The following is an 18207-nucleotide window of genomic DNA, read 5'->3' as shown; positions in this document are numbered from 1 at the left end:
GAATCGCCTGATACACATAAAGATGCGTGTTATTGCACAAAAAAACAAAAACAAAAGAGGGGGTAAATGCTTTGAAATGCTTTCATACCATAAGATGAAATAATTTCTGTTCAAACAAACCTTTCAGAACTCGTGATTATTTGCAGCATGTTTCTAAATCCCTGCATTTGAAGTCAGCGATGATAATAAGAGTGCTTCCTTATGTCTAATAATCCAATGACAGCGAGGTGACAAAATTACTGAAGAATCACGGAATCATTTTTATTAACATTGTGATAATCTTAAACTCAACAGATACATGGTGTCAGCATACAGGGACGAGAGTGATAAGTGCTCACAGGTCCCAGTTTAAGGACATGAAACAAACAAAAGAAAACCTAAGTGAAATATTTTCCTGAGATGCAAAAGAAAAGCAACTGATATGAAAAAAAAACAACTCACATCACTGCATGCGATTGTGTCTCTTGCTGCCGTCAGTGTGATGATGATATAGAAATTGGACTGATTGATGCTTGCGTCAATATTGCAGAGGAACAAAGAATTTCATTGAAGCCAAACTGTACAACAATGACAGTTGTGGGACTGAACGAGTAGGGGCGGGGGCACGATACAAACAGGCCATGTTATGTTATCATCCCAGCAGTGGAGAGCATAACAATTTAAATGATGGATTCAAATAAAGATGTAAACTAATACAATTAAAGAAGAAGCAGACATATGATGAACCACAGCAACCATAACTCTCATACCCATTCTCTATGATCAGGGGTTAATATTTTTAGTTTAAATGGGCCTCCGGTTTCCTCTGTGCTCCAGAGCTAGCACAGTGCAAAGAACAGCACGCTCTTAGTTCACAATTCAGAATAAGGAAGCCTTAATAATCACTAATGATGCCAGCTTGTCTAATTCCTCTTCAAAAGGAGCAGATAAGCAGGAGGAGGGTGCGGATGAATAAAGCAATAAATGGCTCCCTAATAACTTCTGATATCCATTTCTGGGTTGAATTTACTTTTCAAGACACACCAATATGATTTTATGCAATCAAGTAAAAACATAAATATACATATTATTATTATCAGGAGGACCGAATCAACAAAAACAGTAATTCATAGAATAACAAAATGTGTTTTTTTTTACTTTTGTTGTCTGTCTGAAGCAATGTTGGCAAAACTCATCCACTCACCTAATCAAAAGCAAACAGGTTTAATCACATAATAACCTGTTCTTAAATCTGTTTCAGGTTAACGGGAGGAAAAAAACAACCCTTACGGCGAAGAAGAAGAGTTGTTTCTTTTTGTAATTTTGCACTGAGGTGTACGTGCCGCTGCCAGTATGAAAATTGTTCTCAAATTGTGTGCAATTTCATGCCAAAATTACTGCCAGTATTGCACTGCTTAATCTGCATAAATGCACAACCTCAACCCCACAATGTGTGCCTTCAGAGTGAGAAAAAGGGTTCGTCTGGTGCCAGGAAATTAGAGACACACAATACCAGAAAATGGGATTGTGCCCAATGAAAATGGCACCGCAACTATGTTAGCACGATTACCGACTTGCTGCCAGGATGAAAATTAGAGGCCCGTGATCTTGTGAATGTGAACCAAACCAGTATATACAGGAAATGAAGGAGGCGACATTTTTAAAGCTTAGTTTCAACCGACAACAAATGAAGACGACAAGGATAAAAACGGAGCTCCACCAATGAATCTGTACAATAAAATGGCGCACGGTGGTATGAGCGAGGTTGTTAAAACAACAAATTGAAAACAATTTAGGTTTGATCTAGTGATTATAAAAAGCCATTGCAATAAAATCAGCTCATTACTGTCATGTCAAAAACAAATATTTACACGTGGTTTTCAGAGAGAGAAACAAAACATTTTCACAATTACTCGGAAACCCCATTAACCCCTAGGTCAGAGTGCATCATTTAGTAAATGAGATTGTTTAACTTGGTGTTCATTTAACATATATCATTCCAACCTGTTTCTCATTCATCAGAATCACAATTCGTCATATTTCAAAGAAAAAGAAAGCAGCTGAAAATGTGATGGACACCATCAGTGATTAAACGCACAAAGAATTAGGATTAAGAAAAAAAAAAAGAAAAAGAGAGGGCATTAGATCATTGTGATAAATGTATATACACAAATGTTATAGATAAGGTTTCAACAGACCAGAGCTCGTCTGGAACCCCAGTCGGGATTTACAGGTTTGTGGTGATTCTGAAATTAAACCTGCAAATGGTGCTTTTGCTGATTGAAGTGCACAAAAAACCAAAGTGTAAAAACTGTGAAAAAAGCTTCTGACTTTTCAAATCGCAGCATACAGCCTATTTCTTACATCGGCAGTGTCAGGCATAAAGTGAGCTCATATCGACCTAATGATTTCCAACCTGTGATTCACTCCGGCACTGCTGCTTGAGTTATAACACGAAGAGAAAGACCTTGCCTGCTGACCTTATTTGCATAATGTTGTAAATTGGCCACCGAATTGGGGACAGCTGGGCCAGCTTTTCTCATTGCCCTTGGTAATAATTTACTCCCTCTAAGTAAATTAGCACATTGCTTTTAAGTCTTTAGGTGTTTATCACTCTTTCGCAGCAGTGTAAATCAGCCAAATTCCTGCAAACTGATGAAAGAGGAATGATGGGGATGTGTTACGGATGTCATAATTCGTCAAGACTTTCGTCGCCACCAACACAAAGGTAATGTTTCTTGTTGTGGTATGTTTCTTAAAGTTGATTTCAGTATTCATTTTAAGGATTTGGTGAAGAAAACACGTTTTATTTCATGTCTGTGGACAACCACAGGTTTTTTGTTTCCTTTTTTTTTTTATGTTATATTTTCATCGTTCAGATGAGTAGAACCCGAAGGCACGTCACAAACACAAGAGGCCAAAATGAATATGCCTTCATTGTGGTTCACTCTTCAATAACTTCGGTTCAAACTAATTTCAATCATGAAAAAGAACCAAACAAAAACATGCTAATGTGTATTAACAAAGTTTAGTTCTTACACATTATGTACATGCTTCGCACAAAAACAAAACACCATGGTTTTTAAAGCCTTCTAATTTATGCCATGAAACATGAAAAAAGATAAAAGGTGGCTAATATACAAATTTGAAGCAATACAGGAGTCCAGAATTTAACAGTAATTTTCACAATAAACCACATTTTAGCAGACACAATATACAGCAGGGAGCTTTAACAATTTCAACCAAAAAATATTAGAAACATCATTTTTATATAAAAACATGATTTAACTTACATTTTCAAAAAAGATGCACTGCAGCTTTTTTTTCTTCTTTTTTTCCTCCAGAAATGAATCAAAGACAGCTTTGTCATCTTTCTGCTACCCATATGAATAGAAGAACTGTTCCCGAGGCAATCAAGTTGTTGGCAAAGGAACACAGTAACTCATTCAGACAATTTTTTTTTGTGCTTCTCTATATGTCTTCAGTTTTGGAAATGAGGCCCCTGCAGATATATGACCCAACCATTTCTTTATTTTCTTCTTTTTTTTTTTGTTACTTGAGGATGCCAAGAAATGTACGTGCAGTTCGTTGAAAGTGACTTTGACTACATGAAAAAAAAAAAGAAGTTTGAAAAGTTGGTAACAGTAAGCTAACTAAATTGTTAGAGTGAATTTGAAGGTTGAATTCATATTTGCAGTCAATGTAATACAGGGAAACCGATAAGTATTTGTGCAAAGTATCGACATGATTGAATACTTGCCTATGAACCTGTAACTGCTGAAAGCTGCCTGCACCTCAAACTTAAAAGAAGAACCAATCAAAAATGACCGAAAGAGGTGCAAAATTCAACACTTGATCTCCTATACATAACGTAAGAGTTCTTGGTTTTGTCTTGTAGTAACACCCAATGGTTTGGTGTACATTTCACAAGATCCTCAAGCCTTGATATGATTTCAGAGTGACATCAACGGGAAACTAAAATCTTAAAAGTGAAATGTTTAACTAATTTCAGTACAATTTATACAACTTTTAGACAGAGAAGACTGACTCTTTCTGTAAACCTGAACCCTTCAGATAAAATGCAAAATACTGTAAGCAGTCCAGATGATGCTAAAGGTGTTTCTCCTGCACAGAGCTGGTATATGCAGAGTAAAGTACACAGGGAGAGCAGATTTAGAGGATGTTTTAATATACTTGCTTGAGTTGACTTGATGGAATGCTTCATCTAGCATCTTTTGTACATTTTTGGTGTGTATTCTCTGCTCTAAACAAAACCACACTACCCTTACACTCCTACCCAAAGAGTGAAATCATATTATACACTTATCTGACAAACCTTGCTACAGTGTTACACAAAACCTTCTTCTTATCTTACAAGGGGTCAACTGTTAAATTACAGGTCTATTTAGAGGGGACGGGGCTAGGAGCGGCAGATCATCTAAAAGTACCATATTTAGTGTGATAGACATGTATAAGGCGTAAACAGCACAGATTTTCATTCAAATAAAAAAGACGAAATGCATAATCAAAAGCTGTGAGCTAAGCAATGAAATGATCTACGAAGCATTTACACTGCTACTGACAGACGATACATGAAGGCATTGACAGAAGTTCAATGGCGTCTGTATTTTTAGGCACCGTGTTGATGTGAGATATGATATGTGTTTGTGAACACAGGGGATATAATATGTGTTTGCGTGTCTGCTTGTTGGGAGCAGCAGAATAGACGGACAAGGGGTCATGTAAGAAGCCAAGTCATGGTACATGTACAGATTTCCAGGAGTTCATGTCAAAAGACGAGAAAAACGTGAGACAGGGGACAGCTTGAGCAGCAACAGCAAGCCGCCTGTGAGAAACATCAGCTAGAAATGAAATAATAAAGAATTAAAGAAGAAAGGCATAAGTGATGAGAGAAATTAACTCACATAAGATAAAAACAGTGGAAAACACAAGGGGAACTTCTCTGCCTGTGAGCTCCCTGTTGACTCGACGTAGGCAGTGGCCAGAGGTGAAGAAGAAAAGTGTGAGACTGAAAGAGAGAGTAAGAGATACAGAGACCGAGGGGCAGAAAGGAAATGGAGAGAGCTTCACAGCTCCCTCTGCAGTCTAAATGAAGTATTCTTTCTTTTCTTCTGCGTGTGCGTGGTTGCCCTCAGCGTTGATGATGGCTGTGTCGGCATCTGGCGCATCGTCGGCTCCTTTGGCTTCGTTCGTCAAATATGTTCCTGTGTAACGAAAAACAAATACATTTCAAGGAAAACAAATATGGAGCAGCCCTGCATGGTGTTGGCTGCCAGAGGCAAAAAAAAACACATCTAAAGACAACATCAGTGATGCTACATTATTCATAAACAGAATGATGAGAAGCTAGGATAGTGTAGTATGTGTAAATACAGCAGAAAGTGTAAAACTTGACAGATACAGCAGATGAGTATAAAAACATATAACATATAAGAACATTATTGGCAGTGGTGGCAGTTATTATAGTCTATCCATCTAAAATGCACACCCAAAATAATTTGATGCAGCTCTCAGAACTAAGTTTTGTAGTTAATGTTGAACTGTATTCATACATTCTCTTGCAGAAGCTTTGCATCTACTGTATTAGCCCAGATTATGCCATACATGCCTTTTTCCAGAATGATTTAATCTACACAGCAATGTGTATCTTTCTTTTTTTTTAATGGAAAAACATGCGCCAAGTTAACAGACCTTTATATTAAAAGTCAGTTTCCATTACAACAATAATGGAAATATTTATTTTGCCTTTGACTTGAAATGAAAAAGTAATTTGCAAACATATGCATGAAACTTCTTAAGATGAATCAGGGAACCGTCTTTCAGTGTGACAAAATTCAAAGATTTTTTACCAGACAGTTAGGGACGGCTAACACAAAGGTTGGGAAACATTGGGAGCCCATGCCTGCTTGGGCCCCGACCACCCATTTATAACCCTCCCTAAATGTGCCTGATTTCTTCTGTCCGTCACTGAAGGTATGTCTTAATGATGTAAATTATGAATCAGACTGCACTCAGTTAGGACACGGACCACTGGTTCAGTGAGCCTTGTCTGGTGTCCATTTTGCTTTTACCTTTATGCCTGGCCAGGTATCTTCCCAGAACAATTATTAAACACAAGGTGACAAAGACCACAACAGCCACCACTCCTCCGATCAAGGCATGGTCAGTGCCATGCTGCCCCAGTGCGTTGGGATCTGAGGAGAGACAAAGGGAGACAAAGAGAGAAGATAAAGGTGTCAGTTAGAGAGGTTAGGGAGTGAGAACAAAGGAACAGGAAATGAAAGACAAAACCAAACAAAAAGTAGATTATTTCCAGATTGTTCCTTCTTTAACAATTGCTCTGACTGCTGTCATTCCTCTCCCGTCACATCATGCAGTGAGGGCAGAGCAGCACAACTCTCTGAGAATAGTAAAACAGAAAACGAGAAGAAGAGCGAGGGACAAAGAGACCAGGAGACACACATTGGCCCTGCAAAATGAAGGAAAATGAGAATACAAGAGGGATTTGAAAAATAGAGGTGAATAATTCATGACCACCCCCACAGTGCCGGAGGGGTCCCCCAACATGCAAACCAGGGCAGTGAGGAAGAGTTGTACACAGTAAATAAATCATCACATGGAAAAAAAAAAAGGAAAGATCAATCTATTTCTGGTACTTTGAGAGGAAGAATTATTGTTGGGAAATGTCAGAGAGTTGCTACTGGTCTCCGGCTGGTTGAAAAGCTGCAGAGATGATAGCAGAGTCATAAAAGAGTGAGGTATCTACTCATGCAATACCCCGTAAAAGGCTTCCCCCTTTTCAACAATAGCTCATTTCCATTATTCACACTGTCTTCTTTTTGCTCAAAGTCTGATTTTTCAAGGTAAGAGTAAGGACAGGACACTGATGCACTCGAGGAGTAAGGACCCACTGTGTGCAAATTTACAAAAAAGTCGACAGTGACAGCATTGAGGAGATGGGTAACGGAAAAGCCTGTATTATTCATATCAGTCCATGACACCTGAGAAATTATGGTAGCACGATCTCATTATCATCTTTCAAGTGTCATGGCATGTCATACACAACCTTGCCACTTTGTGTGTATATTTATGAGTGTATGTGGACTAATGATAGCTAAAGCATGGCACTGTCAGAATGTCAGAGCGGGGAAAGCAGTGACAGAAGGATGGGTTATACATACATACAGCACACATCATATACTGGCTCAGTTTCTCTTCACCGTTCTCTTTTTCTTACTGTGTCTGCCCATGTGGCCAAATTGAACAGCTGGCTTGCTTTCGCTCCATAAGCCTCCATGGTCGGAGTGACCAGGCCGTCACACTTCACTGCTTCTCAGTGGACAAACACACGCTCACACTGACACACACGCTCATAGACACAGATGTGAGTAATGTGGCTTCACTGTACTGCAGTTCTGCTTGGTTGGTGGAGCAGAGAGTAGAGGAATGTTCCCCTGGCAGGACCCAGCAGGGCGAGGACTGGGGCGTTAAGTTACACGGCTGTGTCTTCTCTCCTCTATCTGTCAGGACAGTGTGTGTGTGTGTGTGTGTATGTTTTCCTTAACCATCAAACACATTCACTGTCTGATTGCTGCGCTTCTGCTGCCTGTTTGATATGTAAGACTTTGAACTGTGAGTCAAAAGCCATTGACTTTCTCCAGGACGTGTCGTCTGATCCTTTAATAGATCATACGATATAGAATGTTGACATGAAGTCAAGGTAAAATATGTACTTATAAAAAGTCAAGGGTAATCCACTTAGTCTTTACTGTGTGTTTAATTTATTCCAAACACTTGAAAGTTTTCATACTGCATGCTGAATGAACTGATTGTTCATTTAGCACAATCAGTTCATTGTGCTCAATGATGTGTGTAACTCCAAAGTGTGGAGTTACTCACTGTAAATCCAAAGCTGTTCCAAAAGTTGATTATTAATTGATTTCTTTAGGTGATTACTTGGAAAATACTTATTTGAATGCATGAATGAGTTGTACAAAAAATGCAGAGAAAGTCTTCAAGCAATGCTACTTGAGCCAGTTTTGACTATGGCTGGAAACTGAAATGAAAAAGAACATAAAATGAAAATGGAACCTTCAAGAAAGGAAAGGAAAAAGTCCCAAAGGAAACATACTGTTGTCTTTCACCTTCTTGTATTCAAATGTATCAACATAAATCCCAATTAGTACAACTCTATGAAAATAATTAACTTTGACTATAGACTGCAAAGCATTGTGGGATGGCAATATCTTCTTTTCTTTATCAAATGATGGTTAAATGTTTCCCATGCTGATAGGATTACTGCAAGAGGCACTGAAGCTCCTTAAAAAAAAGACTATTGGACCATCATAGCCAAAGGAAACCCTGTGAGTATCTCAAAGATGCTACCGGCTTTTAACCATAAGAAGCATAATCTTTGGCTAAACTGTCATAAATCATGTTATATTAGGGGTAATGTAGAGGTAAAGGGTAAAGGATCTTGGGAAGGTATAATAATGTGAAGGATAGCTCTGCTGTACTGTTAACTTTAAAAAAAAAAAAACCTGCTTCCATGTGTCAAATATGGTTCTATTTGAGCTAAAAGAAATCACTAAAACCCAACTAAAAACCAACCACATGTTTTAATGCTTCCAAGCAGGGTCTGTAAACTGAATCCATCAAGTACATATGTGACTGAGCTAGATGGACCAGTTTTAGTGCTTTAACATACCTTTTATGGAGCTGTTACCTACTTTCATATTTACAGTTTTGATTTGTTTTATTTGTCTTCTTCTGCATTCATCTAAACTCCAGCTTTATGGTTATGCAAGTGTAAAGTGAATTATTTCTGAGGTGAAAGTTTTAAAAGATAGTCCAAGGCTCAAGACATAAAAACTGAGAATCATAAGACACATAATGTAATAGGAATTGCTAAACCCTTTTTAATCATGTTTGAAGCCAAATAAAGTATCTATATGTCAGTAATATCATATTTTCATTTGAATATTCCATCAACTTGATATTGAATGGGCATTGAAAGCCTGTGACAAAAAAACCCCCCAAAAAACAGTTCTTCCACTGTGTCCCTATCAACTCAGTTCTATTATACTATATTATATTATATTATAAAATAACAGATTAATAAAAATACAGCAAGTGTATTCATAGAAAGACAGGGAAAGACTGAAATTGAGTGAAACTAAAAGGCAGAAATTTAATTTGGACCAAGAAGAAAAAGGAAAGCAGACAAGAAGAGATTTTGTGTAGGAGGTTATACATTTTCATGACTCAAGAACACATTATCTTTTAATAAGGACATATACGTTCTTCTCTGTATGATTTAATATTGGAGAATGGCAGAGAAAACTCTTCCTTTAATATTCATAACACCCTCCTTGTCACCTGCCCTTGTGAGTTGGGCTTGTTTAATAAATTAAAAGAGGTTAAAAGGGGTATTCTGCGAGCCAGTGCCAGGTCAAACGGTACTAAAAGTCTTCTTCCTAAACACCCTCAGTAACTCCTCATCTTATGAGAGACTGGCTCTCTGTGGGATAACTCAGATAGGATATGTGACACTGATAATGTGGCTGTGTAATGTCTAGATATGGAGAGAATATATTCTAAAGACATTGTAATGGTCAGATTAAAAACAACTTTCTCCCCTAATGAAGAAAGATTATTACTTGGCTATTTTCATGTAATGTATACATTACACAAGGTATACAGCATTGTCATTTGACCAACAGCTGGCTTCAACACCCCTAAGCTTTTAGCTGGTTTCAGTAAATTTTCAGGAATTTTGAGATTAATTGCAAAGTAATGTTTGTAGAGAATATCTTAACTAACAAAAGAAACGACTCCTAACCAAGCGCTCTAAAATTCGGAAATGGAATCTGCTATCACAACTAGAGCCTAATGAGGCACAACAAAGCAAGGTGGAGCCAGGACTACAAGTCAGGCAGGATACAACATCATCACCGCCATCCGAGAATGGGTACCAAGCCCCAATAAAAATCCCTGATAAACTTGCAACCTTAAAAGGAGGTGAAGATTAAAGCAACATATGGAGAGGTGAGCCTACAATCAGAACTTCAAAAAGGTGCAATAGAAAAATAACTCACTTAGAAATACGACAAAATGTCCATACCTGGAAACAGCCAAAAAACAAAAACAAAAAGTCCCAGCTCTGCCTACCCACCTGAGAAGGTTCACTTAGGACATTGAAGCCAGGAGAATAAATGGGACATTCTCAACTGAACCATTTGAAGTGTACTCTCACGGGTAGGGTAATAAGGTGATAATAGAGCTACCATGGGCAGAGACTGAAAAATATTGGAAAAGCTATAGGAGAGAGGCCTCACATTACGACACTGCTCCATGGGTGGTGAATCTATGAACTGATCCTCACAGTCTCAGAGAACAAGAACCAGTCACCGACATTGTAGGAGACATTCAGGCAACAGTGTCAAGTATGGTTAGCTGGACTGTACCAGGTTCTGAAATGCAAACCTAATGGCAAAAAAAATAAAAAAATAGGCTCCATGAATGCCTGGGAGCACAAATGGAAAAAGCTGCTAATGGATGGGACCAACCACTCAAGGTCATAAGGTTCTCCTAGCAGGCATCATAGCAGATGAAATGAGTATGCACATGGCTCATTACTTAAGTGGGACCCAAATGGGAATTGGGTGTAACATCAGAGAAGCTAAATATCAGCTACTGATTGATAGAAACTGTCACTCAAGACTGTATGATGACAACAAAAACAAGAAAACTCCTCACAATGAATGGTGGGTTTCTCCCCACGTTCAGCTGCCTGAGACTGTACAATTAACAAAAGCAGGGAAGGCCGGATCGTAGCTACTTCAGAACTTCAGAACCCCAATCCAGGATGAAATGACAAAGATCCAGAAATACACCAGGAAGATGCCCCTCAGTGATGAGCTGCTGAGTGAGATTGTCAGGCAAATGAAATAGAGTGAAGGGGAGTAGGAGGAAGCAGAACCATCGCTGAGGGATAAGTCTCTGCACAACTGGTTCTGCCAACAGACCGAAGAGGTGGCTGGGAAGAAGTCATGAAGTCCTATCAGTGACTCAAAAAGGTGCTAGAGAGGCACTATGGCGCTATAAAGGCACTGATGATGGCAGTGTCTTTATTGCAGTGGGCAGGAACTTCCCAAAAAAGTTCTTTACTGCACCAGAGAAGAAGAAGAGAGTACAGACAGAGTACAGTCTACTGTGGTGCTCCTGACCATCTTCTCAGACACACAAGCTTCAGTCTGACAGTTTGTAATCAATAATCCAACCCCAGGAAGCTAAGCAAACTGCTTCGGGTCTTAAAACAGATTTACTTTCTTAGGCAAGCCAAGGACTATGATGGTGAGGAATATAAGGGCAACTATTCTGTAGTTGCTGAAGGAAAATGAGTGAGATTATTTAGGTGCCGGGACAAGGCAAGATGTCTTCGTCAGCACTGGCAATTTCTCATGACTTAGGTCAAGTTTGATGAGGTGCTGTAAAATCCCACATATCTTTTCAGCACAGGCCTGCAGGACCCTTGTACTGACACTATCTTGACCTGCGGCGTTGTCCTGGTTCAATTTTACCAACTACTTCTTTACATGACTGCTAGAGATAGAAAGGCTGGAGGGGGAGGCAGATGAAGTCTCAGTATGTGCTGATGATGGGAGTGATGCTGATGAGGCTGTGTTATTATCTGTGACTAAGGTTCAGGATGACTCTGTTGAGATGTGACAGGAAGGCCATTTTGCTATTGTGTAGAATATCATTACAAGATCTCCTGTGTGTTGCAATATATCATCCTGAACACTGCCTTTCATCTAATGCCATCTTTTTTTATAATAGTCAGAAATGATCTGACATAGTGTCCTTTAATCCATCATATTAGTATGCTATTCTGATTGCCCTCTCCACACTCCTACTTAACACACAGCACATCTCTGGCATTCTCTCTCTTTCCCCCTTGGCTTTAAATTTATTTCATAATGAAATTCATACCCTACAGGCACCTTTTCTTCTTTTAGATTCTGCTTTTTTCCGTTCTCTGTTTTAGATGTAGCTCTGTGAAGCAATAGGTTCACTTGCTCAGATCAATAAAGCAGCAACAAGCCTGGGCATGAGCTTATAGAGCTGCTGTGCCCTTGTGTCTGTAGTGTGGGTCAGAGAATCTTTGAATGTGTCTGTGAGCATATCATTATAGTTAAAGAGACCATATAAGTTTGAAACTATATAAAGCCCTAGAAACTAAGCAATGACAACCAATCTTTTTTACTTTCAAAATTAAGTTCGTAATGTGTAAGTGCATAATATACACAGCTTTTTCTGACTTTTTAAAATCTATCTTTAACTTCTTTTACAAAAACAGGTTTTAGATGTTTTCCCGCTTCAACACACCTGATTCAAATCAGTGCATCATTAGTAAGCTTGTGCAGAACTTAGAAATCTTTTGAAGAGATATACTTAATCTGAATCAGGTGTGTTGAAGCAGAGAAATATCTAAACCCTGCAGCACAGTGGCCCTAGAGGACCGGATTTGGACATCCCAAATTCAAGGCACATGGTTGGTTTGGATCGTACTTCACCACTTATCCTTCAAGGTGAGGACAAGCATCTGCATCCCATTGTCCCTCCACAGAAGTGCCCTGAGGCTTGGTGCTGGGCCCCCTCCTCTTTAAAACAAACACCACATCCCTGGGCCTGGTCATCGCCCCCTATGGCTTTAAATGACAAATCTCTATGTAGATGATACCCAACTTTAATTCCTGTAAGATGACCTCATAGTTTCATCATGGATCCCAGATTGTCTGTCTGACATAACTGCATGGATACAGGAACACCACTTTAAACTAAACCTATCTGAAAGGGATGTAATTGTTATACGCAGCAAAATACCAATAAAAATCACCTCTTCCTCTTTTGACTGTCTCTCAGCCATGACACTTTGAACTTTATGTACACTTTTTAGTGTACTGAAGATTGAATATTCTCCCTCCTGTCCCCTTCCTGTATGCAATTTTGGATAAAAGCATCTGCTCTCTAAATGCAAAATGTAAAATCATGTAAACACATACATCATATCTAGTTAAGGGTTTTTGGATAAGCATTAACTCTCTTGCAAATGAAGAGCACAAGTTACTGACAGCTATTGTGTGCGTTTGTTGAGAAATTCACAGAAAGGTGCTCAGTGACAATCAGTGGACAAAAATTATGCTCACTGAGAATTTGTAGATTGCAATGACACTTCACAAACATCCCCAACACTTTCACAACAGGCAGTACACAACATGTCTGGAACAAAAAAAAGACTATTGGTGCTTTCATACTGTCGTACATTCTGACAAGATACAATATAACCATAAAACTCAAAACTAAGATGTGACAACAAAGAAACTTAGAAAACATCCTCGCTGTAGAGGGAGTCCACAATTACCTGTATTCTATTATGAAAGCACAATGTCGAGTAAAAGTCTTTTCTCTAACAATGTCTGAAAACACTGCACATCACATCATCAACTGTGAACATAAAGAAACACCTGCTACTCTTTTTTTTTCTATATTTCTATTCCTCTGTAGTGAGGGCAAGTTAAAGTTAGAGACACAAAAGAAAGACGACCATTCAAGTAGAGCAATAGTCAACAAAAGAAACAATTACAAACTACAAAGCCTTAATCTTTGATTATGCAAATGTTTTTCTTTTTTAAATGAAACTCAAAAATTCACAAATTTACATTTGATGCTAGTTCTACAGCCTGGATGAACGAGTGCCTCACGGCGGTAACAGAGCCAAAAGACTTCTGTGTCCAACTTTGAAAACATGCACCCAAGCACAAAAGAGAAGATGTTACTGAATCGTGTGCATTTGTGTGTGTCCTTGCACATTGCTGCTTGCTGGGTCAGAGTGGATTAATTAGATTCTGAAAACAAATTACCTCAGCTAATCATTCAATAAAGCCCACATGTGGACACTATCTTGAATATTCAACCACCTCCCTTTTTTTCCCCCCTTCTTCTTAGAATGAGAAGAATTTGTGGTCGGCAGGGTAACTGCATCAAATAATAAGCACAGCAAGAAATTAATCATATGAATTAATTAAGTTGCAAGAATCTATCAAAGCAGCTTGAGGGTCTGCAAAATTCATAACCTCTCAAAAAGAAAAGAAAAGAAAACAGCAATAAAACATGACAACGGAAGAAGCAGGAAGATACCATCACTAAAAGCTTTGCAGTAACTTAAGCTAAACTGTATTCCTGCAGCTTTTCAGATATTTTCTGTCATACATCACAGTGTTGCTGGACTGCATGAATCAACTACAGACAGAGAGCCCAAAGAGAGAGATTTTTGAGGAATGTTGCATCATCAAGCTCAACAATATCCTATATGATATGAGGAGAGAAAAATTAATTAAAGACCAAATAGAACTTCTTGTCCACTTCATGCCCTTGTATGTATGTTCTTCCTTAATATTGCTGAAAGTGTCCTCTGCTATTGAGATTTAATAAGAGAACGGCTATCACATGTAATTCATAATACCAGCGTAGCTAGCTAATGATTTCTCTCTTTCTATCCAACACTTTATTCCAAATTGTTGCTATAACTCTTCCCCAAAGCAAGTTAATGTGACAGGTCATCAATAAACTCGCCCAACAATAAGTGGAAAGACCTTTGCGTTTTGTTTTAATTTCTCCTGTGCTCCTCAGCTTTATGGTGTGGGGAGTAGGGAATTGAGGGAGAAATGGGTCAGTTCTGTCCAATATTTAACCATTTCACCATTATAGGCAGCAACTAACCAGTTGCCTTTGATACTCGCCCTCAAGAAAATATATCCTTAACTCATCACATAGCCGGATCCATGTCCTCCATTTTAAAACGAGATCAATAGCAATGGAATAAAACTGTTACAAAATCCCTCCAAGGAATGAAAATTGTCTCTTTCCTTATTGAGTTTTCACCTAAGGTCGGTCTTCATTCTTAAGAACCTTCAAGGTGAATGTGGGGTTAAAGCCATAAAATATCACCTGTGCAGAGTGACCAGCCCTTATAATTTACAACCAAATTTTATCAGCAACAAAGGACAATTCATTGTAATTTCAAGAGTCTTAATAAATATAAAAAGGAAGAAGGGATATTGTTAAACAGGCAATCCGTCTCATTGATGTTTCATATTCGTGTCATCTCCACTCATCTCTGCAACATAATTAAAAAATTTCTCCAGATTTCTTCTGAGATTTCTTCCTTCTGGTTTGCTAAGGATGTTAAATTTGGTCAGGAAAGATTTAGAAGAGGAGTTAAATCACTACTTCCCTTGTATTGAGTCACTTAATGACATCTCAGCCACACACACACACACACCCCTGTTCGTATTCTCCACTGAATACAGGCCGCATACATTCATCTTCCGAGAACACTGGGTTCGTAGCGTGTTCAGGTCAGTAAACCAGAGAAAAGCTACTAGTCCCAATGGAGTACCTGGAAAAGTACTTAAAGCATGTGCCGACCAGCTGTCCACTGTGTTTAATAAGATCTTCAACCTCTCCCTGACATAAGCCACCGTCCCTCTCTGCCTCAAATCAGTCACCATAATCCTTGTCCCCAAGAGCGCCACCATCAGAAACCTCAGTGACTTCAGCCCCATTGCCCTAACACCCGTGGTTGCTGAATGCTTTGAGAGGCTGATCTTACAACACATCAAAGAGTGCCTAACTCTCAGCCCCTACCAGTTTGCATACAAAGCAAACAGGTCCACAGAGGATGCTGTCTAAACTGCTCTTCATATTGCCCTGCGCTACGTAGAACATCATGGGACTTCAGTCAGGTTGCTCTTCGTCGACTACAGCTCGGCCTTTAATACCATCATTCCAGACATCCTAACAACCCTGGATTTCCCCCCTGCCACCTGCGCATGAATTAAGAACTTTCTTTCAGACCTCCCACAGGCGGTGAGCAATCTCACCTGCCCTGATGCTCAGCACTGGTTCTCCACAGGGCTGTGTGCTGAGCCCTCTTTTGTATACCATATACACACACAATTGTACTCCCATCCATCTCTGTAATACCATAATAAAATTTGCAGATGACACCACCTTGCTGGGGCTAATAACCGAGGCCGATGACTCAGCCTACATGGATGATGTGCAGCGGCTGACAGAGTGGTGTAACAGGAACAATCTGTCTCTCAACACCAAAAAAAACAAAACAAAAGAAGTGGTCATGTGGTCACTTTAGTTAAAAAAGAGAACAAAAGTTTAGAGGCTAACCCTATCCTCTGAACCGTGACCATTCTCTAGTCTCTGCTCCTGGATTCTCCTCAAGTGTGTAGACACTGCTATCAACTTCAAATGGAAAAGAATGGCCCTGTATTTTGCTGTGGACTAACACTCATAAAGAACATTTCGGTGGATGGATTACCATGGTAACCTCCACTGTCAGTTTAAACATTGGATTGAAACCAACTTTATGGTATCAGTTTAAGTGAAAACAGCAATTTCTTTCATGTTATAGTCTGCACTTTGATTAAAAGTCTCAAGGATCTCTACACTTTTATCTTGAGATTCTTTTAAGGGAACAACTACTGGGCCTCAGAAAAGAGAAGTTTTACTCTGCATGGTGGTAGATGGGTATTATTTCAGGGTTTTTTTCTGTTCTTCTCCACAGGCACAGACAGTAGGCATGAATAATTGCTGGCCTCTCAGCAGTGGGTCCTTTTTCTGCAGCAATAACAGGCTACAGGGGCTGAGTTTGGCCACACGAATGCTGATTATGAGACGCAAATGGTAAATATTTTAAACACCAAAGAAGCCCTTGTGTATGATTCAACCTTTCAGCTTCACAAGGTCAAAGCTAATTTGCAAGTCAGAAAAAAAAGGCATTTGGCATATTTCAGAGAACTCAGTGCTGGTGGGGGAGTTTGTGTGTGTGTTCATGGAAGGGAAGATGTGATGACATTACATAGACCTGTGATACTTAGCGAAAGAGTTATTATAGCCATTAAGGCTGGCCGGGCTATTGAAGCAGTGTGAGTGTTGAGCATACCTGCCAGCACCTCATTAATAAAGAGAATCACAGACTGCAGTTATGAATCAGTCCAGGCAGTATACAGAATGGATGAAAAACAGGGGAATCTCCTCCATTCCTGTACACTAGCTACGATCTAAAAGTCAACAAGTGAAAGAATTAAAGCTGTAGTTTCCTGTGAATTTTACATTTCCCATTAGAGCCAGTGAGCCTACAGTATTAAATATTTATTCCATAATATTCAAGCAAGGATGAATAAATGTTTCCATTAAATGGTGCATCATTATATTGCCGACTAATACTTACTGTCACAATGTAAGCAAAGCTAGACATAAAAAGATGTTATTGTCAAATCATACAAAAAAATACCTAGATGATTCAGTAAATAATTCATAATAAATCCCTTAAGCTGAGTAACCCTATATTCGAACAGAAAGGAGAATCGTCAGCTGTTAATTTCAGAACCGTGGCTATGTTATGCCTGGAATGGAAATACTCTTTTTCTCACATGTTTGGATTATCTGAGATGACATCTGTTAGTGACAAAGTTAATAATTTTAACAAACCTGAAAACAAGCAAAAAGCTCAAAATCCCCACACTTATTGCATTTGACCTTAAGTGCTTGTGACTCATTCAGACTAATTTATCTTGCATAAAATCTCAAACATTGCAATGTATGGTATTACCACCCCTGTGATAAATCAAATAATTTATGCCTGTCTGTCAGTCATTCAGGGAGCTAATGACAGTATTCTAAAACTAATAATAGTATAACACGAAGTGAGGAAGACAATGAAATTACTAACCACAATGATTTCTTTGACACTTCATTGTCAGCTAAGATATCATGACCGTGACAGCCCAACCAGGCCTAATAACGGCTCCTCTGTATGTTTCTATTGCTGTAAACATATGCTCTGGAAGCATTACCCCAGGCTGTTTTCAGAGGGGCTCAGTTATAAGCAAAGTTATAACACTGAAGATCTGTAAAGTTTAAGATGTGCACAATTAGAGTAATCAAAAACTGTCTAATGGCATAAAACTCAGCCCAAAGCTAAAGCCTGACAAACAAACATCTCTTCAAATTGTCTGTGGAAGAAACAATTTTAACCTGCACTGTATCACTTACCTGATGCCTGCCGGAGGAGTATTATATCATAACTAGAGTATCAATATGATATTGACATACCTGAGAAAA

At 38.9% G+C, this 18207-nt stretch overlaps 1 protein-coding gene across 3 annotated transcripts in view; it reads right to left on the bottom strand.

Annotated features, from left to right (window-relative positions):
• Nucleotides 1-240: 240 nt before the first annotated feature.
• cadm2a (cell adhesion molecule 2a) overlaps nucleotides 241-18207 on the bottom strand; it is a 227110-nt gene continuing 209143 nt past the window's right edge. For all 3 annotated transcript variants that reach the window (XM_072374746.1, XM_072374748.1, XM_072374747.1), the window contains 2 exons: nucleotides 6072-6194; nucleotides 241-5204 (listed from right to left, as the gene is read on the bottom strand). In XM_072374746.1, the coding sequence (XP_072230847.1) occupies nucleotides 5086-5204; nucleotides 6072-6194 (242 nt within the window). In that variant the 3' untranslated portion in view covers nucleotides 241-5085. The remainder of the gene's footprint in view (nucleotides 5205-6071; nucleotides 6195-18207) is intronic.

This window comes from Leuresthes tenuis, unplaced genomic scaffold (assembly GCF_036924035.1).
Source record: "Leuresthes tenuis unplaced genomic scaffold, fLeuTen1.0.hap1 SCAF_21, whole genome shotgun sequence".
Taxonomy (NCBI): domain Eukaryota; kingdom Metazoa; phylum Chordata; class Actinopteri; order Atheriniformes; family Atherinopsidae; genus Leuresthes; species Leuresthes tenuis.
The sequence above is the reverse complement of the archived record's forward strand: the minus strand, read 5'-3'. Positions and strand labels throughout refer to the sequence as shown.